The 21,894-nt window shown below is 43.7% G+C and overlaps 1 protein-coding gene across 1 annotated transcript; it reads left to right on the plus strand.

The window, feature by feature from the left end:
- The first annotated feature begins 260 nt into the window (after nucleotides 1–260).
- On the plus strand, nucleotides 261–16,490 carry LOC138794769 (intercellular adhesion molecule 5-like). The gene is made up of 5 exons (XM_069973670.1): nucleotides 261–466; nucleotides 8,123–8,398; nucleotides 13,003–13,236; nucleotides 14,203–14,475; nucleotides 16,287–16,490. The coding sequence occupies exons 1-5, from the start codon at nucleotides 403–405 to the stop codon at nucleotides 16,406–16,408; spliced, it is 969 nt and encodes a 322-aa protein (XP_069829771.1). The 5' UTR covers nucleotides 261–402; the 3' UTR covers nucleotides 16,409–16,490.
- The last annotated feature ends 5,404 nt before the right edge of the window (nucleotides 16,491–21,894 follow it).

Below are 21,894 nucleotides of genomic sequence, written 5' to 3' on the forward strand. Positions count from 1 at the left end.
TCCTCCCTATATCTCCTCCTATTACTCCATATACCTCCCTATATCTCCTCCTATTACTCCATATAACCTCCTATATCTTCTTTTCCTATCCCTCCCTATAGCCTCTCCCTATGTCTCTCCCTATCCCTCCCTATAACCTCTTGCTCCACATTACAGTCCTATGTGAGTCATTACACAACATTTCCCACTAGTTTTGCTGTCAATGCTCCATAAATGGTTACTGTTGCTCTAAACAATCCCACCCATTCATCATAACACGTGTCATAATAAACCTCTTTCTCCAGTTTTACTAGCAGTTTATTCCACAGCCCGCAGCACCGAGGGCTCCGACACAGACAGATCCTCCTGATTCACCTCTGACAGCCGTCAATCTTCATACATTTCTTCTACAATCTCCTCACTATGGAAGTCTCTTGTGTCTGGCCTCTGATCTTCATCACTATTCTCAGACTCTGCAGAGTACATGGTAAGCTCTACAATCTATATCATTTCTATTATAATGTCACTTGGCATGTATGTTATATATTGGGCTCGTAAAGTCACAAGGTGATGGATGGAGGTGGTTTAGCTTTGTATAATGACTTTGCAGTAGTAATAGAAGCTTTATTCTCCTCACATCTTGGGGCTGACAGGTCTTTCCCAGTCTGTAGATCGCTATGTATAGCTATACTGAGAGATGCCGTAACTACGTAAACTTTTTACAGAAAGTTTGATGGGAATGAGTGGAAAAGTCAAAATTGGCTTAGTGTCAGGAGAAACCTCCCTGGTATATGGAGCTAGTTCAACGCAGTCCTGACTAAGAAATTCATTTAGAGACCTGAGTTTCAATTATATACGTCATCTTTAAGGTTTCTGGTGCTGGAAACAACCTATTACCTCTATGCACAAGGCCCGGCCTAGTTTATGTAGTCATATGTGGTGTATATAGGTGTACCATATTTAAAAGGAGTACCAATGGTTCCTCCTGTCCACCAGTCCTGAGAATGTTATGGTTAATCGTCTCCAATAGAGTAGATCACACCAGATGCATGGCCACTAGAGATGAGCGAACCTGGAGCATGCTCGGGTCCATCCGAACCCGAGCTTTCGGCATTTGATTAGCGGTGGCTGCTGAAGTTGGATAAAGCCCTAAGGTTATGTGGAAATCATGGATATAGTCATTGGCTGTATCCATGTTTTCCAGACAACCTTAGAGCTTTATCCAAGTTCAGCAGCCCCAGCTAATCAAATACCGAACATTTGGGTTCGGATCGACTCGAACCCGATTCGCTCATCTCTAATGGCCACTAATCCATTTGTACTCTATGGGGGTGTAAAATAGAGCTGGCTGAATTGCCCCTAGCAACCAATGTGATTCCACTTTTCATTTTCCAAAGAATCTGTGAAGAAATAAAAGTGGGATCTGACTGGTTGTTAGGGGCAACTGACCCAGCTCTACTTTACACCCTTTTGATAAATCACCCCCTATGGGTCTTCGGGTTCAAGTATGCAAAACAAGAGTCCGTGGAGTCTTGGTTGCGAGTCTCAAAACACGGGATAGCCAGATATCTCTAGCCTGTTGCCACGGGGTGCCTCCATGATGGGAAGAGCACCACACCACCTTGATAAATAGCCCCTTAAGTCCCACTCGGTTGCGAGTATTGGAACATAAATAGGGAAATACCAGGGCGGCCCCTTTTTGTCAATGTCTAACTCAAGGTACGAGTATTGCAATCATGACAAGGGCTTGCCAGGGCAGGCATCCATCCACAGACAGCCGTTTCGGAGTATTTGCCCCTCGTCAGTGTGGAGCAGGATTCTGGCTGGTTGGGGCAATAACAAATCAACCAACAAAACACAGTAATCACTGAACAGTGAAAAAACTCCAATGAAGTACTCAATCAAGAGTCTCCACTGATGCCCCCAATAATTTAAATACACAAAACAAGAGTCCGTTGAATCTCGGTTGCGAGTCTCAAAACACGGGATAGCCAGATATCTCTAGTCTGTTCCAACGGGGTGCCTGCATGATGGGGAGAGCACCACACCACCCTGATAAATAACCCCCTAAGTCCCACTCGGTTGCGAGTATTGGAACACAAACAGGGAAACACCAGGGGAAATATCAGTGTTCTCCTTGAATTTAGTGATTACTGTGTTTTGTTGGTTTTTTCAGGTTCAAAGCTTAGACCCACTGGTGGACCAGTCCCACTAGGATGGAGTTGATGTTCCATATATCTGGACTCCAAAGGTCTCTGGACTGGGATAGATCCAGTCACAGACCTGTAGCCTTCACCTGAGAATATAGTGTAACTAATGTTTATGGCACCGAGCAGAACCTACAGTGTTATGCACAGTCTTATTCACATACACAGTAATCTAAAAAATTACTCAGCAATAAAATTGTTATGTTAGTTTTTCGCAAAGATTAGAGATGAGGGCAACTGGAGTCTGATCGTTCAGCATTTGATTAGCGATGTCTGAAGATGTTGGATGCAGCCCTAGGGAGTCTAGGAAAACATGGACACAACCTATGGCCTATGGTTGTATCCATGTTTTCAGGACTACCTAGGGCTGCAACCAACTTTTTCAGACATCAGTAATCAAATGCCGAACAATCGGACAAGAGCATGCTCCAGTTGCACTCATCTCTAGTAAAGACCCTTGAGACTCATGAGATGTCTATGACGGAAGGGTAAGGAGCAGCAGCCATTTCTTATCCCGAGTGAGAACAAGAGTCTGGCACAGTAATCCAGCATGATCTATCCACTTTTTCAATGACCCGGGGGCAGCTACTGTTCTATATATACAGTATTAACAGATTGTGAGCAAGTCCTGCCAAAATCAGGGGGATCCATGTCTATGGCCAAACTTATGAGGTTTTGTAATGTAATGCAGAATAAAGTGAAATTTCCTGTTATACAAGACAACCGTATTGAGGTTACTTATCCAAAGCGTATGGAAGTGGCACAGGTGGCTACTAAGGGGGCACATAGAGTTATGGGAGCCATTCCAGGGGGTTATCCCAATGGGTGGTGAGAACCTGCACTGGGAGGGGGCGGCCATAGGTTCTGCACATAATAAAAAGTGGAAAATCTGTTCAAGAAAGTGAAAGCATCTGCTAAGGGACCTGGAAGATGATGGGGGGATGTCAAGTCTTAGAAGTGAGGGAACCAAGATTCTGAAATACATTCACGCATATGATACTCTTCCGCATCTTGGAACTATTTTTGTATTAACACATATATGTAGGTAGACTGTCATGGGATGGTAAAGATATAGGTGCACATACTGGCAAAGGCCCTATTGACTTTGTGTTGACGTAGACAACCAATGACTATGTTATGGTCATTTCATGAATGTAAATGTGTATTTTCCAGGACTCAGGACTGCATCTTGCTGAGCTTTATAGACCTGGTCACTAGTGCAAATACATACACACTAGTGCCAGTCTGCAAATATAGACAGGTTGCCGATATACAGATGTATATGTGGAATCAGTTGCAGAATGATGATGGGGTGTGGCCTCACGATGATGTCTCACAAGAATAACAGTTCCTACTATTATGTTGCCCCATTTTTAGCCCTTTCTTCACCCCAGCATGGTTGTTAATTTTGGAATCGACAGAGAGGATGGGTTTCACATTCTTCACTTTGAGCAGATTATGCAATGTGACTGCCCCAACAGTCACAAATTTTAAGGAATTGGCAAATAATATTAATAATAATACATTGCAGAACTTCTCATTTGTACCAAGATTTAGCTTTATTTGTATAAAATGAGAAAACCTCTAATACTTTTAGCTGTGTAACCATAAGGTCTACTACTTCCTTATAGACCTTCCACACCATCTACAAGATATGTTTGCTGTCAGTGATTCAGGATACTCTATAATTTTCAGAGGCAGTAAACCTATGTATAGCTAATCCTGCTGTCAATTAATGGAGCGATGGAGCACACCTTTTGACTAAGGGCCCTACTCTCAAAATTGTGGGGGTCCCAACAGTCTGACCCCACACAATTATAACCTCTTCCTGTAGATAGAGCATATGTTTATTTTGGGACAGCCCCTTTAAGAAAAATGACTTACTCATGGATAAATGGACCATGTGGGCATTCACTCCATGTCAGGTCGGATTCCGAACTTTAAAGTAAAACATTATACATGCCAGGGTTCCATATAAAAACTAAATATTGCTCAAAGCTGTGTCATGACTATGGTGGATAGTAAGCAGCCCCCGGTCTTTATTACCCAGGGGACCTGACCACACACACAGTCCATCCCTGATTTTCCCTTTGCCTATGCCATATCTGACAGAGAAGGGTCAGCATTGGAATGTAACAAACTTATAAAATGAAAAGAATGAAAAGTATATTACTTCCAAAGGGGACCGTAATGGGGTCTGTTCCAGCCCTCAGAACGTGCAGGAACACCTGGAACATGTGGACATGCAGATGCATCGATAGGAAGACATGACTGTGTGCAAACAAAACACCATTAATGTGAGTCAGACAAGGGGCAGTGGAAATCTGTCATCATAAACAATGGATGGAGCATTTCTCTGTTATTCCAGAGCAACTTAAACCAAAAAATTCAGGATATTCATATGCCATATTCCAAGTGAATCTTTCCCTACTTTGTACAGTGATTGAGACTCCGTATTCTTACTGAAATATGACTAACAAGAAACCCATGGAGACCTCACCTCTCATTGTGTTCAAGCCAAAAAGTAATAAAAATATTATTTGTATCTTTCCTATACACTGTAGTTACCAGAATTATAGCATGGCATTATGTGAGGACTATATACTGCTGTAAACTGGTCATTCTATAGTGCTTTCAGGTAGACAGTATATGGCAGCATTATTTGGGTAGAACTGGTATGTGGTACTGTGAGTTATTATTTAGAACAGCGTTTATACAATAGTTTGGAAACTTTTTGCCTCATTGATATCCTGGTTCCATGTTGTATGGGTCCATATGGTATAGGTCATGCTGTAGCGCCTCTGATTTCATATGGAGTTCCATGTAAATTGTTTAGTCACTGATTCATATAGAATTGTAGAAAACTGTATTTAAGTAGGCCACCATATACATTAGATGGTCAACCAGTCCCTCAAAATCAGTATGCCCAGCTTAAGCCTTAACATCTACATACTGTATTAGCATCTCCTATTAGCAACAAGACTATACTGTTAACTGTATATTTATCCTGAGGGCCCGTCTAGAGCATTGTTTTAATAACACAGAGGCTTTGTAACTTTTCTCCCCTGCTATGAATTCCGCTAACAAGTCCTGGCAATACCTTGGCAGCCATACCTGGTATAACAGTCTATTAGGGTGTGTGCAACAATCACTACATTAGGGACCAGGACGTTCTCCTGGATCTGTATAGCAGTTTAGAATGGAAAAAGCTGCCTGTTCTATGGAAAGGTCTATGGAAAAGTGCTCCAGTACTCCCGCACATCACCACCTCCACTAAGTCATTGTTAGATATAAACTTTATTACTTATAATTTATTAATATACAGTATTTAGATATCTGTGTGTCCCGCCATAGATTGGAATTCCCAATTACTTTCCCATCTATTCTAGGGAATGCCTGGCCTCACGTGATATTCACCATGTATGGGGCTATTTTGTATAGTTTGCATTTTGCTTTATTTTCTCCATTACCAGTCACATTTTGGCTAAGAATGCCCAGGATGTCCTAGGGGGTTCTACCACTACGGTATAGACACTCATCCTCTATTCACAGGACAGGGGTTCAGTGTCTGATCATGAAGCATCTGATCTCTGGGACCCCCAACAAGCTTAAAGGGGAACTATAAGCAGGTAAGATTAATATAACAAGCAGATAGCCCAATATAGCGCCAGGGATGCTGAGAAGGAAGGTATGTGTCTTACTTTCCTCCTCTGTGCGGGTCCTCCACTGTTAGTCGGAGTAATCTCCCCTCCTGACCACTGTTTGGAGCACTGCTGCGTCATCCGGCCCACCCCTTCTAATGATAATCAATGGAGGGGATGGGCCAGAGTGTGCAGCAGGGCCCCTAACGGTGCTACAGAGCAAACATTACTCCGACTAACAACGCTGAGGAGGAAGGTAAGACAAATACCTTCCTCCTCAGTGTTCCGAGCACTATAGGGGGCTATCAGTGTGGTGTCCCACTATTAAGTGCCTTATGCACCTGTTGCAAAGTTCTCACTCCAGGTTAAAGTGGTGATGAGGTATTTTACAGTTTTGCCACTAGATGTCAGTATTCTTCATTTACCTCTGCTTTTGCCTGCACAGCTGAAGTCAGGATTGGGTTAATGTTATTGTTGTACCATGTGTTCAGTGCTGACCTATATGAGGTGCTTTCTCTTCTTCTTCCTATCTCTGCTCTCCACACACACTCACCCCCTGTAGGAGGAGTTAGCTGTGGGAGGAAGTGAGCAGGGCAGTCCAGTTTAGACACTCAGGTGTGTACATGCAGCTACAGACAGCCAGCTCTTTAACTACTACTACTACATTCAGTATGCAGTATGCACTTTAAAGGCAGAGGAGTTCAGGAACACCCTAACCCACACCAAGAACACATCTAAAAAGCACAGGTCAGTATCCTGAGCAAAAGAGGAACTAGCCTGCATAGGACAAAGTTACCGTAAAGAAGGTCTATCCTATCTTGCAGTGCAGGTAATTGTGACACCCCCAGACACGCAGCTACACCCAGATAACCACAGCTGGGGCTTGTAGTACCCTGCCAGGACGAGTAGCTCGACACTGTAGGGCACAAGGTGGTCTCACACAATTTAAACACAACTACAAGTAAACTTCTCACTATAAAGTATATTTCTTCATGTTCCTGCAGAATACACAGCTACATTGGGCTACTGTACTCTACTCTCCAAGCACCGCTACAACTATCTCTCTTCTACTCTACTTCTCCAGCACCTCCTTAAGCACAACGAGTTTAAGTACTAAGAGTCTGTGTCCAAGATTTATCTATTCTACCAAACTGTATTGTATTGCTGAAGAACTTAAAAGTAAAGCTGTACTATTTTTTTCATCACTGGGACTCTGTCATACTTTGTACGCACCAGCACCTATACACACAAACCGTACACCTTGGGTTATTTTTCCCCTTTCTGTGGGTGGCAGTACCAATAGTCCGGGTGGGTCAGTTGGCACTCAGCACTAGCGTGACAAGAGCCCAAGGGACCCACTACAACCTGGCAGGTCACCGACCATTTTGGGATCACAGCCAGCCGTAGCACAAAAGCATGCACTAACATCACACCTGTGTGCTGAACAAGCACTGGCATCACAACACTAATACCTTTGGCTGAGCTGACATTGCACCACACCACCAGATTAGATTCTTCTAACTTGCTGATAGTTCCCCTTTAAGAACAGTACTCAGAGTCCTGCCAAGACTGATTTATTATCTATGGGAGTGCAGAGCTCAACTATCTTTGGTACTGCCATAGACAATAAATGGAGCAACCAAGTATATGGGTGGCAATGCCTTTACAGGGCACCTGGGCTGTACGAACAATCCTTGTATTGTTTGTGCAGCCTGGGAAACTGACAGCATAGATAAGTATTTATTGGGATATATATCTATGCTGTCAGTTTCCAGATCACATGCAGTGTATACTTACCATCCAGCTCTCCAGTTCTAAGGCCGCTGGCTGTATCTTCAGGCCCAGCCTCCTCCAGCTGTCAATCATTCTGGAAGAGGTGGCGGCCTGAAGATACACCAGCAACCTAAGAACTGGAGAGCTGGATGCCGGATCACAAGCAGCGTGGAAGGTAAGTATACACTGCTACTTGTGATCTGGAAACTGACAGCACATATATATAAATATCCCAGAACCCAATATATACATATCAGTTAACCTTCAGTAATATTGACCTCATATGACCCTGTTTACACCGGAAGATGTTCAGACGATAGCAATATATTTTAAAGCAGGTTCTCATTGCCTTAATACCTCCATGACTTAATAAATGTTGCCCATAGTGCAGCCATAGAGGTCTACAGACTAAACATAGCTTGCTAGTGACTACATTTGGTGTGTTCACAATGGATATGTTTTGCTTGTAGGAAACAAAATCACAGCGGGCTATAACATTGTCTATGTTCTCCCTCCCAACAGCGCTGCTTCCCATTCCAATAATAAGCATGGAAGAGAAGATAAAGATCGACGAAGAAACAAAGGTCACCTGCTCGCTGCCCGCCAGTGAATGCCGATGTCTAGAGGTGGAGCTGAGGATCATCACCGAGGAAAAACTCAAAAACTGTGTCTCCCACAAGGGGAATTTCCCCAATGTTACCTGCACACTGGAAGTCACCAAAGACATGCATGAGGTGGAGTTATCCTGCGAGGCGCACTTCAGGACCAAGAGCAAACCTCAGAAGCTGAATATCCAGTGTATGTATGTAACCAAGGCTGGAGAGGAGTCAGGGGTCCTCTCTATCCCCGGCCCACAGTACTCATGTTTACTTTTGTCCCCCTTAGCGCCATTATACGCTTCATGTACTATGGGGGAGATTTATCAAACATGGTGTAAAGTGAGACTGGCTCAGTTGCCCCTAGCAACCAATCAGATTCCACCTTTCTTTCCTCACAGACTCTTTGGAAAATGAAAGGTGGAATCTGATTGGTTGCTAGGGGTAACTGAGCCAGTTTCACTTTACACCATGTTTGATAAATCCCCTATATTTTGGTTCCAAGATTTATGTCTATTGGATTCATTCAATGTCTAAGCCAAAGTTTAGCAGCTGAAAAAAGTTGGACTAAAGGCCCTATTACAGGGGCCGATATTAAGGCTATGTTCACGCAACGTAAGAGACCGGGCGTTCCATGACCCCGGCCAGGATGATCTTTCCTGCCGCAGGGTTCTGATACGGGTGCATCAGCGCGCGCCAGCATCAGAACCTCCCACAGCACATAATGAAGCAAGCGGCCGGAGCCGCTCGCTTCATTGTGTGAACTGACAGGTTTTTCTGCGGCCGCAATTCACTGAATTTATTCATTTATGTCAGTTATTTGCGGCCCCGTACGGGATCCTGGCCGGAGCGTATACTATGTGCATATGCTCCGGACGGGATCCCATACAAGAAAAGGCACCGTACAAACAACAGTCATACATATTATTTTAGTGTGAACATAGCCTAAAGGTGAAAGCAAATGCCAACCTGTCAGATCAGTGCCTTATTCCTCGCTCACTGTCTGTGCTATTACACAAAGATGGATGGGGTGGGGGAGTACGCTGGAGAGAAAAAAGTTTTCACATCAAATTTGGGACATGTTATGCAGCAAAAGGACATCGGTAGGTATATATTGTCAGGCCTTTTTATTCTCTCTGATGGTATCTTTGCTCTTTCTTTCATTAAAGGCGAAAAAATTCCCACACAGAGTTTTATACTACGTCTATTTAAAATTTCCAGTCTTCCACTACTTATCAGCTGCTTTATGTCCTGCAGGAAGTGGTGTATTCTCCCCAGTCTGACACAGTGCTCTCTGCTGCCACCTCTGTCCATGTCAGAAACTGTCCAGAGCAAATCCCCATAGAAAACTTCTACTGCTCTCCAGACTGGAAAGAATACTGTGTCATTATTAAAGGGGTCGTCCGGGGAGCAAAAGAGTCTCACTTGTTCTGTTCCCAGGCACTGGTTTCCTCTCTTCTCATCTTGGAGGTACACATCAACAACAATAGCAGCTATTGGATATCACATGTGGGGAAACCACGCCTGCACATAGTATCCAAACAGCCCTTTAACTTTATTCTGCTGGTCAGTATGATTATAAAAAACAACAACACTGTCCTCTAGCTGTATCCTTTCACAGGGTTTACTAAGAGTATTAAGATGGCAGAACATGTGGCCTTAAAGGGGTTATCCAGTGCTAAAAAACATGCCCACTTTCTTCCAGAGACAGACCCACTCTTGTCTCCAGCTTGGACGGGGTTTTGTTGCTCAGTTCCATTGAAGTGAATGGAGCTTAACTGCAAACTGTACCTGAACTGGAGACAAGAGTCGTGTTGTCTCTGAAACAAAGTGGCCATGTTTTTGCAGCACTTGATAACCCCTTTAATATAGGCCCCCAACCCTCACATTATGGATGGCCAACAGGGAGACAAAGCGTCTCTCTGTCTTGCCACCTATATTCCATGGTCACTATTGACAGCGACATCTAAGAGGGTCAAACAGTAAGGGCCCTATGATCGTTACCGATAAACAATCTCAAATGACCGCTATTGCGAACGACCTTAAATCGTTCACCCATTTACACGGAACGATGATCGTTACTTATGATCCTTTTTGCGGTCGTCTTGTCGTAGCTATTGCGTTCATCACTACAGCAAACGACCGCACGACGTCTTATTCCATGCGAACGATTTGCAAACAAGCAACGAAAAAATAGGTCCAGGTCTCATTAAGTGATCGACGATTTTTTGTTCGTTGTTTAATTGTTAACTGCTATTCAACCGAACGAATATCGTTCCATTCCGAACGATTTAACGACTATCCAAACGATAATCGTCCAGTGGATTAGGGCCCTAAGGGTCAGAGTTCCCTACGCTCCCAGCCATGTATAGATCAGGGCCAGCTCCAGAGCCTGCTCCATACACCCTGCCTATCATTGTGACGTATAGAGATGAGTGTACTAGAGATGAGTGAACCTTGAGCACGGGTTCAGATGGACTCGAGCATGCTCGAGGTTCGCTTATCTCTTATAGGAATATAAAATTTTAGAAAGAGGTTAAAAATTTTGTCCTCTTTGGAAAATCCCTTAAAGGGGTTATGCAGTGCTACAAAAACATGGCAACTATCTTCCAGAGACAGCACTGCTCTTGTCTCCAGTTTGGATGGGGTTTTGCAGCTTGGTTCCATTGAAGTGAATGGAGCTTAAAGGGGTAGTGCGGCGGTAAGCAATTATTCACTAAATAACACACATTACAAAGTTATACAACTTTGTAATGTATGTTATGTTAGTGAATGGCCCCCTCCCCCGTGTTCCCCCCCCACCCACGCTAGACCCGGAAGTGTAGTGCTCTATACTCACCTGATCCGTGTCGACCCCCGCCCGCCATGTTGCGACAATGATGCGTCCCATTGTCACAAGATGGCGGACGACACGAATCAGGTGAGTATAGAGCACTATACATCCGGGTCTAGCGTGGGTGGGGGAACACGGGGGAGGGGGCCATTCACTAACATAACATACATTACAAAGTTGTATAACTTTGTAATGTGTGTTATTTAGTGAGTAATTGCTTAGCGCCGCGCTACCCCTTTAATTGCAAACCGCACCTGACCTGGAGACAAGAGTGGTGCCATGATTTTGTAGCGCTGGATAGCCCATTTAATGTTAGCAGGGTGCTCTTATATTAACCGGATTACAAGGTGTCCTTTGACCAGGAACCACAGTGGTCAGTCGTAATCTATAGCCGGGTTGCAGACATACAATTCCCTGCAGCGCCACCACAGGGACTGTTCGTATAACGCATAACAGATTTGACAATGGGAACCCCTTTAATAGGGTCTCTCACCCACCATGTGCTACTTCTGCATACCATACAGCTACACCCGTGAATACACCTCAGTGAGTAGCTCCACCAGCCTGCCGTACCACAAGGCTTCCTCCTATATGAGCACTGTTCTCTGCTATGCCAGGCACCGGCCCATGTGGGGGCACACTTGGCAGGGAGCAGAGTACATGACTCATACACAACTTGTTTGCAGACCAGTTTCTCATATCTGCAGTATTTTCTGCCTCAGAACTTTTTGTTATTTTAAGATTTCTTTAGTTCCCATCCGGCAAGGAGAAGGCTTGTCGCATCCGAAAAAGGCCAAAATTCACTCGGAATTCGGCTTTCCTTGTAGAGATTCTGCTGAAGTGGTTGGATAAGGGCCAAGAGACGTCACTGACACAATGAGGGAGGACACTGTTTAGTGTTAGCTGTACCAGAATCCATGAGAATAGAGAGTATAAGCTATGTACAATATTAGACATTACTGCCGTATCTTAAAGGGGTACGCCGTATCTTAAAATGTTTTTTGTTTTTTTTATCAACTAGTATCAAAACGTTATATTGATTTGTAAATTGCTTTATTTAAAAATCTTCAGTCTTACAGTAATTATCAGCTGCTGTATGTCCTGCAGGAAGTGGTGTATTCTTTCCAGTCTGAGACACAGGGCTCTCTGCTGCCACCTCTGTCCATGTCAGGAACTGTCCCAACCAGGAGAGGTTTTCTATGGGGATTTGCTACTGCTCCGGACAGTTCCTGTATATTTATCTATATATACAGTGGTACCTTGGTTTAAGAGCGTTTTGGTTTAAGAGCTCATAGTTTTTCAAAATTGTGACTTGTTTTAAGAGCATTGCTTTGGTTTAAGAGCTCCCTGTACTGGGTGGGAGGGCGAGTGGAGGAGGGGCATGGTCTGCATAGCGGGGTCTACAGCACTGTACTCTGAACCAGGAAGTCTCCCTCACCTTCCAAATCATAGCAGATCCACTTCAGGCTGGGGCTTACATCAGGGGACAGGACTGTGGGGGTAATCTCTTCATAGCTGTAACCCCTCTCTCCCCGGACAGAGAGTGCTGCATGTATGTGCCCACATCTGTCCTGCTCATTCCTTCATGCTCCCTGCATTCTCTGTCCGCTCCTGTGTTTCCCATCCTCTCCATTACTGTACAGTAACTTATACTATCACATATTCTGCTGTTCCTGAATGTTTGTTTCATCTGTTTTACATGATATTCAGAATAATAAATCATTATTTTGGAGTGTTGAACCAATTGTCTGCATTTCTATGATTTCTTATGGGAAAATTTGCTTTGGTGTAAGAGTGAATTTGGATTACAAGCATGGACCCGGAACTAATTATGCTCGTAATCCAAGGCACCAGTGTATATGTATAAGTAAATCTCCAGAGAAATGCACTGCGTTATGCTCGGTCTGGTGGAGTACCCTGTAGCATAACCTAATAGACTCACAATTCGTACATTTTTTTTTCCTTTCTTCCAGCTGAACCAGAGTTTACAGACTGTCCTGATAAGCTGATCTGGATAGATGGGCAGGAAAACAGCTTCCACTGTAAGGCCAAAGGATACCCCCCTCCTACTGTGACCTGTGTAAAGGACAGCACCGTCTACACGGAGGGGGAGAAGTTCACAACGCATAAAAATATGTCCGGAGACTTCAACTGCAGAGCTGCAAACTTTGACGTCGTCTCGAAGATGGTAACGGTGTCTGTGCAGTGTAAGTGACGGAAGTGGGTGGGGGGCAATCTAGATCTGTCTGCACATTAACACCCTCAAACCACAAGCTTCTGTTGTACACCATGATGTATGGAAAACACTAATATAAAATCTTATTAAGAGTTAAGTTTGGTATAATAAAAAAATATGCACACACCCTTAGACCACAGATGCACCAGCTGTAAAAAAAAAAAAAAAAAAGGACAGTGGTAGGTATATATTATATTCGTTCTGCTGGTATCTTTGCTCCTTTGATTAAAGGGGTTGTTCGACAAAAAAAAAACAACTTTCAAATCAATTGGTGACAGAAAATGCCAGAGATCTGTAATTCACTTCTATTAAAAAATCTTCAGCCTTCTGGTACTTATCAGCTGCTGTACATCCTGCAGGAAGTGGTGTATTCTTTGCAGTGTGACACAGTGATCTCTGCTGCAACCTCTGTCCATGTCAGGAACTGTTCAGGAACTGCTACTGATCTGGATACTTCCTGACATGAGCAGAGGTGGCAGCAGAGAGCACTGTGTCAGACTGGAAAGAATACACCACTTCCTGCAGGATGTTCAGCAGCTGATAAGTACTGGAAGACTGGAGATTTTTTTAATAGAAGTAAATTACAAATCTCTTGCACTTTCTGATTTGAAAATTATTTTTTTTGTGAACTACCCCTTTAAAATCAACAAGAGCTGCAACTGCATGCCCCCATCAGGTACAACAGTTTGCTGATCATCATTTTCTGTCCTACTATAAGTCCTGGTGGAATCTGAGTATCCTGAGTATCAGGAACATTGTTAGGAAATGTGACTGCTAAAAGGTGAAGCCAAGCTGTACACGCTTGTGACTGTTACAATACCCCCCCCCCCCCCCCCCCCCCCAAACCCATTCTGGTCTGTTCTATATTCTGGTTCTGTCCCCTATCTGTGAGTTCTACCTGAGTTTTAACACTTCCTTATGTATTTTGTACACACAGATGAGCCCAGGATATCCATCATCATCGTTCAGCCATCAGAGGCCATAGAGGAAGGAGAGAACTTGACTCTGAGTTGTGAAGCGGATGCTGTACCCCCTCCATCCTACAGCTGGCACACCCCAACAACCCAGCTTATTTACGATTACGACAACCGGACCATACAGATTAAGGATGCCAAGAGAATACATGACGGATATTACATCTGCATCGCACAGAACAAACTCGGAATCCAGATGCTGAAACAGAAAATTACTGTAAACGAACCAGAGATCAGTAAGTGACGTCCCACAAGAGAGTACTGCGGGGGTCTACTGACAATGAGAACACTGTAGCAAGTGGTGTATCCTACAGTAGAGCTCCCCGACATGTGTGCAAAACTACAACTCCCAGCATGCCCGGACAGCCACAGGTGGGAAGTTTGCAACAGCTGAAAGACATGTCAGGGCATGCTGGGAGTTGTAGTTTTTCTATGGTTAGGGCCAGTTCACACGGAGAAAAAGCGGCGGAATCAGCTAGGAAAGTGTTCAACTTGTGGAATTCTGCGCAGAATTCTTGTAGGAAATGTAGGAGGGAAACACAGACAATGGGGGAGATTTATCAAACATGGTGTAAAACGGGCTCAGTTGCCCCTAGCAACCAATCAGATTCCACCTTTCATTTTCCAAAGAGTCTGTGAGGAATGAAAGGTGGAATCTGATTGGTTGCTAGGGGCAACTGAGCCAGTTACACTATACAATATGCTTGATAAATCTCCCTACATGTGTTGCAAAGTTGTCTTTAACTCCTTCCCTCCGCAGGACGTACCGGCACGTCCTGCGGGGGGGGGGGTGGAAATGTTCAGAGAGGGGCCGCGCCGTGGCCCCGCTCTAAACCGCCGCGATCCCGGCTGCTTACTGCAGCATGGGACCGCGGCTATTAGCGGGTGCCGCCGATCGGCCGTGCCCGGGGGGGGGGGGGGGTTATTAGAAGTCCCCCAGGGGGGCTTCTAATTACAGTTAATGAAGGGGGGGGGGGGGGAGTTTTTAATAATATAAAATCCCTAATCGCCTAATAAAAGTGTGAATCGCCCCCACCTTTCCCATTTTATAAATTAAATAAGTAAATAAACAAACATATCTGACATCGCCGCGTGCGTAATCACCCGAACTATTAAATTATCACATTCCTGATCTCGCACGGTAAACGGCGTAACCGCAATTAATTCCCAAAGTGCAAAACAGGTTAAGAAACATGTTTTGGAGATATGCTGGGAGTTGTAGTTTTGCAACAACAACTGGAAAGCCAAAAGGTTGGGGAACACAGCTGTCAGGGCATGCTGGGAGTTGTAGTTTTGAAATAGTTGGAGAGCCACAGGTAAGGAAACAGGGCTGTCAGGGCATGCTGGGAGTTGTAGTTTCCCTACAGTTGGAAAGCCACAGGTTGGTAAACACTTACTACAGGATGAAGTAGTCAGGGGTTACCTACATATCATCTCTTTCTGAACAACCACCCTGTACTGGCCTCATGTTTGCTGTACAGCAGACTGCCTCTCCATGTCCCACAGACTTGTTTCAGGCTTATGCACTATGGTAGTAGGAATCAAAAGATAAGGGTACATTCACACAGAGCAAGATCGGCGGAATTCCGCGGCAGAGGGCTCACACATGAGGGCTCACACACCTCCACTTCCCCTGCTCTCCGCTCATTGACACGTCAATTCTTTGAGAGGAGAGTGGAGGAATTCTGCCGCTTTTGCTTAGAGTGAACATACCCTTACGCAGGAGATGATAGAACCACAAAGTAGAAAAGACGTGAAATAAGATAGATTCTATGAATTTCGGACTAGGGTACTGGGGATCACCGGAGGAAATGATCCTGGAGGCCGACTAATGAAGAACCAGTGAGAAACAACATGTCAGTCAGTGTTAGTGCAGGTTCTAAAGCTGGGGGCCCACCGGAGGATTCTCCAATCCTCTGCTGGGCCAATCCGTCTCTGTATTCTATAATACATGCCATCTGTGCCCCAAGAGATAGACCTGGGGGTATTCTATAGCCAGTAATGCTCGGATTCTATACACAACTATGACATCTGATGTTCTCTTCAGTTTCAGCTACAGACAGTAATCTCGCCAAAGAAAGCAAAGGAAACGGCGCTGAGAAGATGGGACCCGCGTTCTCTGGACTCTTTTCTGTTTTGCTGCTTTTAAGTTTCTATTATTTGTTTTAATCCCTGTTATCGACATACAAAGCAATGTGCACTATGAGGTTTTCTAAAAAGACAAAATGGAAGTAAACATTCCTTTAAAATATTTCCCAAGATTCTTTCATTTTCTTTTTTTGCGTACAAAAATAATAGTATTGTTAGACTGTTATAGGCCATGTATTTCCAGTAATACTATAAAACAGATAAAATATACGTGTTACTAGAAAATGTACCCGGCGCTGGCCGGGTATAAAGTGTCAGTGTGTTAATTAGATTTGTTCTAAGGTGCCCAGGAGGCCAAGCTAAAGGTATTGTTTCATCTGAGTTAATCAGTGGAGTTAGTGTATACCTGTAGTGCATAGTTGGAGGGGTTCTGTATACCCACAATGTATAGTTTTTAGGAATCTCGCATATCTGTAGTGCATAGTTGGGGGGGGCTGTATACCTATAGTGTATAGTTGGGGGGGGTCCTGTATACCTGTAGTGTGTAGTTGGGGGGCTGTATACCTGTAGTGTATAGTTGAGGGAGGTCCTGTATACCTGCAGTGTACAGTTGGTGAAGGTCCTGTATACCTGTACTGTATAGTTCGGGGGTCCTGTATACCTGTAGTATATAGTTGGTGCTGTATACCTGTAATGTATAGTTGGTGGAGGTCTTGTATACCTTTAGTTTATAGTTTGAGGGTCCTGGATACCTATAGTGTATAATTGGTGGAGGTCTTGTATACCTGTAGTATATAGTTCGGGGGTCCTGTATACCTGTAGTGAATAGTTTCAGGGTCCTGTATAACTATAGTATAGAGTTGGTGGAGGTCCTGTATACCTGTAGTGTATAGTTTGGGGTCCTATATACCTGTAGTATATAGCTGGTGGAGTTCCTGTATACCTGTAGTATATTTGGGGTCCTGTATACTTATAGTATAGAGTTGGTGAAGGTGCTGTATACCTGTATTATAGAGTTGGTGTAGGTCCTGTATACCTGTAGTGTATAGTTTTGAGGTCCTGTATACCTGTAGTGTATAGTTTGGGGTCCTATATACCTGTAGTATAGTTGGTGCTGTATAGTTGGGTCCTATATACCTGTAGTATATAGTTGGTGCTGTATACCTGTAATGTATAGTTGGTGGAGGTTTTGTATACCTGTAGTTTATAGTTTGAGGGTCCTGGATACCTGTAGTGTATAACTGGTGGAGGTCTTGTATACCTGTAGTATATAGTTCGGGGGTCCTGTATACCTGTAGTGAACAGTTTGAGGGTCCTGCATAACTAGAGTATAGAGTTGGTGGAGGTCCTGTATACCTGTAGTGTATACTTTGTATAGTCCTATATACCTGTAGTATATAGCTGGTGGAGTTCCTGTATACCTGTAGTATATTTGGGGTCCTGTATACTTGTAGTATAGAGTTGGTGAAGGTGCTGTATGCCTGTATTATAGAGTTGGTGTAGGTCCTGTATACCTGTAGTGTATAGTTTTGAGGTCCTGTATACCTGTAGTGTATAGTTTGAGGTCCTATATACCTGTAGTATATAGTTGGTGGAGTTCCTGTATACCTGTAAAGTATAGTTTTGGGGTCCTGTATACCTGTAGTATATAGTTGGTGGAGGTCCTGTATACCTGAAGTATATAGTTGGTGGAGGTCCTGTATACCTGTAGTATATTTGGGGTCCTGTATACTTGTAGTATAGAGTTGGTGAAGGTGCTGTATACCTGTATTATAGAGTTGGTGTAGGTCCTGTATACCTGTAGTGTATAGTTTTGAGGTCCTGTATACCTGTAGTGTATAGTTTGAGGTCCTATATACCTGTAGTATATAGTTGGTAGAGTTCCTGTATACCTGTAAAGTATAGTTTTGGGGTCCTGTATACCTGTAGTATATAGTTGGTGGAGGTCCTGTATACCTGAAGTATATAGTTGGTGGAGGTCCTGTATACCTGTAGTGTATAATTTTGGGGTCCTTTATACCTGTAGTGTAAAGTTTGGTCTCCTGTATACCTGTAGTATATAGTTTTGTGGAGGTCCCGTGCACCTGTAGTGTATAGTTTTGGGGTCCTGTATACCTGTAGTGTCCTGTATACCTGCAGGGCTGTATTTACCCGTATGGCAGTGTTATCCAGTCACAGTATGGCGGTGTTATCCAGTCACGGTATGGTGGTATTGGTCAGGTCTGGTATAGCGGTGTTATCCAGTCACAGTATGGCAGTATTGGTCAGGTCTGATATGATGGTGTTATCCAGTCACAGTATGGCGGTATTGGTCAGGTCTGGTGTGGCGGTGTTACCCAGTCACAGTTTGCCGGTATTGGTCAGGTCTGGTATGGCAGTGTTATCCAGTCACAGTATGGCGGTATTGGTCAGGTCTGGTATGACAGTGTTATCCAGCACAGTATAGCAGTATTGGTCAGGTCTGGTGTGGCGGTGTTACCCAGTCACAGTTTGGTATACCTGTAGTGCCCTGTATATACATGTAATGTATAGTTGGAGTAGGGGGTCCTCTATATACATGTACTGTATAGATGGAGTAGGGGGCCCTGTATATACATGTACTGTATAGAATGGAGTAGTGGGTGCTGTATATACATGTACTGTATAGAATGGAGTAGGGGGTCCTGTATATACATGTACTGTATAGATGGAGTAGGGGGTCCTGTATATACATGTACTGTATAGATGGAGTAGGGGGCCCTGTATATACATGTACTGTATAGATGGAGTAGGGGGTCCTGTATACATGTACTGTATAGATGGAGTAGGGGGTCCTGTATACATGTACTGTATGGATGGAGTAGCAGGTCCTGTATATACATGTACTGTATAGATGGAGTAGGGGGCCCTGTATATATATGTACTGTATAGATGGAGTAGGGGGTCCTGTATATACATGTACTGTATAGATGGAGTAGGGGGCCCTGTATATATATGTACTGTATAGATGGAGTAGGGGGTCCTGTATATACATGTACTGTATAGATGGAGTAGGGGGTCCTGTATATACATGTACTGTATAGATGGAGTAGGGGGCCCTGTATATACATGTACTGTATAGATGGAGTAGGGGGCCCTGTATATACATGTACTGTATAGATGGAGTAGGGGGTCCTGTATATACATGTACTGTATAGATGGAGTAGGGGGCCCTGTATATACATGTACTGTATAGATGGAGTAGGGGGTCCTGTATACATGTACTTTATGGATGGAGTAGGGGGTCCTGTATATATGTGTACTGTATAGATGGAGTAGGGGGTCCTGTATATACATGTACTGTATAGATGGAGTAGGGGGTCCTGTATATACATGTACTGAATAGATGGAGTAGGGGGCCCTGTATATACATGTACTGTATAGATGGAGTAGGGGGCCCTGTATATACATGTACTGTATAGATGGAGTAGGGGGCCCTGTATATACATGTACTGTATAGATGGAGTAGGGGGTCCTGTATATACATGTACTGTATAGATGGAGTAGGGGGCCCTGTATATATATGTACTGTATAGATGGAGTAGGGGGTCCTGTATATACATGTACAGTATAGATGGAGTAGGGGGCCCTGTATATACATGTACTGTATAGATGGAGTAGGGGGTCCTGTATATACATGTACTGTATAGATGGATTAGGGGGCCCTGTATACATGTACTGTATAGATGGAGTAGGGGGTCTACCAGTTATTACTGTGGATGTTGTGAGGCAGCTTCCCTAGCAACCATTGCTCCCTGTGAAAATGAAAGCAGTAATCCTATTGGTTGCTAAGGCTCCAACTGCCGTGTCTGCTGCAGCTAATTATATCACCTGTGTTTGCAGTGAGGAGATTTTCCCATTCATCTCTATGAGGCGCCTCTCTTTCCCCTCCCCCTCCCCTCCTGTACATCTGGCGGGGACGGGACCTTCGCAATAACCTTCCCGGGCACCCAATGTATCTGTGTGCCAAATTTGGGGTCAAACGGTTCAGGCGTTTGGAAGTCTATAGAGGACAGACAGACAGACAGACAGACTTTGATTTTTATGATATATATATATATATATATATATATATATATATATATATATATATATATATATATATATATATATATATATACACACACAGCGCCACTCTTGCCCACAGGCGAGGTCTGGTATTGCAGCTAAGTGGAACTAAGCTGCAATACCAGACACCGCCCATGACCTAGAGTAGCGAAGATCTTGGAAGGCAGAAGACTTTATAAAGCAGAATAAACAATATATGACTACAGAACACAACAGATTTATAACAATATAAATTAACTTTATTAATATTAATTAATGGACATGAAACATATTATTCACTTTTTTCGTTTTCATGTTACTTTTTTCCCTCTTTTGTAAACAAATGTAGAAGAGCAGCGAGAGAACACAAATCCCCTCTCACCGGTAATGGAAGTCTTCATATTCCTAAGACAATGAGAGAAAGGTTTTATTATTGTAGAAAGGGCTTAAAGGGGTTGTTCACTTATAGGGTTCCTTAAAATAAGTTAATCCCATGGTGTTCTAAAATTTGAAAATTGGTTGTCCAGGCTTAGGGTCCTATTACACGGAGTGATTTTTAACGATAAACGACTAACGATAAACGATCGCAACTCAGTTCCATAAAAGTGAATGGAGCTGAATTGTAATACTACACACAGCCTGAGGACAAGGGGGCGCTGTTTTTGCAAGAAAGTAGCTGTGTGGGGTTTTCTTCTAATCCTGGATAACTTCTTCTGAAATCTCATGGAAAAGCGTCAAATACACATCCCTCCTGCAGTTCCCATCATGCCTGGGCAGCCATAGCCGTCTGATAAAATAAAGACACCTAGATAAAAGGTCATCAGCAATTTTTGCAATCTTACTTGACTTCCCATTACCCAATGACCAGGTGGCGCCATAGACTAAACATGAAGTTACCTGGTTTCATATAAGAGCTCTGAACATCCCACCACATCCACAGTATCTGGAGCACGACTTCCCATCTTTCTTTGGGATATTCCAGCAGTGGCCACATCTCATGCCGTATTTCTTGTACCTAAAAAGAGCATAAAGGACACAAATCAATGCAAGGAAAAACAATAATGACGGGTATCATAAAGTCATAAAAGCAGAGGGCATAGAAGTTACACGGACTACATAGGATTGTTATTTAAAGGAGAAGTCCGATGAAAATTTTTATTAAAGTATTGTATTGCCTTCCAAAAGTTATACAAATCCCCAATATACACTTGTTACGGGAAATGCTTATAAAGTGCTTTTTTCCCTGCACTTACTACTGCATCAAGGCTTTACTTCCTGGATAAAATGGTGATGTCACTTCCTGGATAACATGGTGATGTCACTTCCTGGATAAAATGGTGATGTCACTTCCTGGATAACATGGTGATGTCACGACCCAACTCTCAGAGCTGTGCGGGCTGTGGCTGCTGGAGAGGATGATGGCAGGGGGATGCTCAGTGTCCCTCCAGTGCCCTGTGTCCCTTAGTGTCCCCCAGCCATCATCGTCTCCAGCAGCCACAGCC

This window comes from Dendropsophus ebraccatus, chromosome 1 (genome assembly GCF_027789765.1).
Source record: "Dendropsophus ebraccatus isolate aDenEbr1 chromosome 1, aDenEbr1.pat, whole genome shotgun sequence".
Taxonomy (NCBI): domain Eukaryota; kingdom Metazoa; phylum Chordata; class Amphibia; order Anura; family Hylidae; genus Dendropsophus; species Dendropsophus ebraccatus.

Bases quoted from the DNA above. Each gene is read 5' to 3' on its own strand.
- LOC138794769 (XM_069973670.1), top strand. From the start codon at position 403: ATGGAAGTCTCTTGTGTCTGGCCTCTGATCTTCATCACTATTCTCAGA. The intron at 8,399-13,002 runs GTATGTATGTAA...CCTTTCTTCCAG, and splicing joins TCAGAAGCTGAATATCCAGT to CTGAACCAGAGTTTACAGAC. The intron at 14,476-16,286 runs GTAAGTGACGTC...TGTTCTCTTCAG, and splicing joins TGTAAACGAACCAGAGATCA to TTTCAGCTACAGACAGTAAT.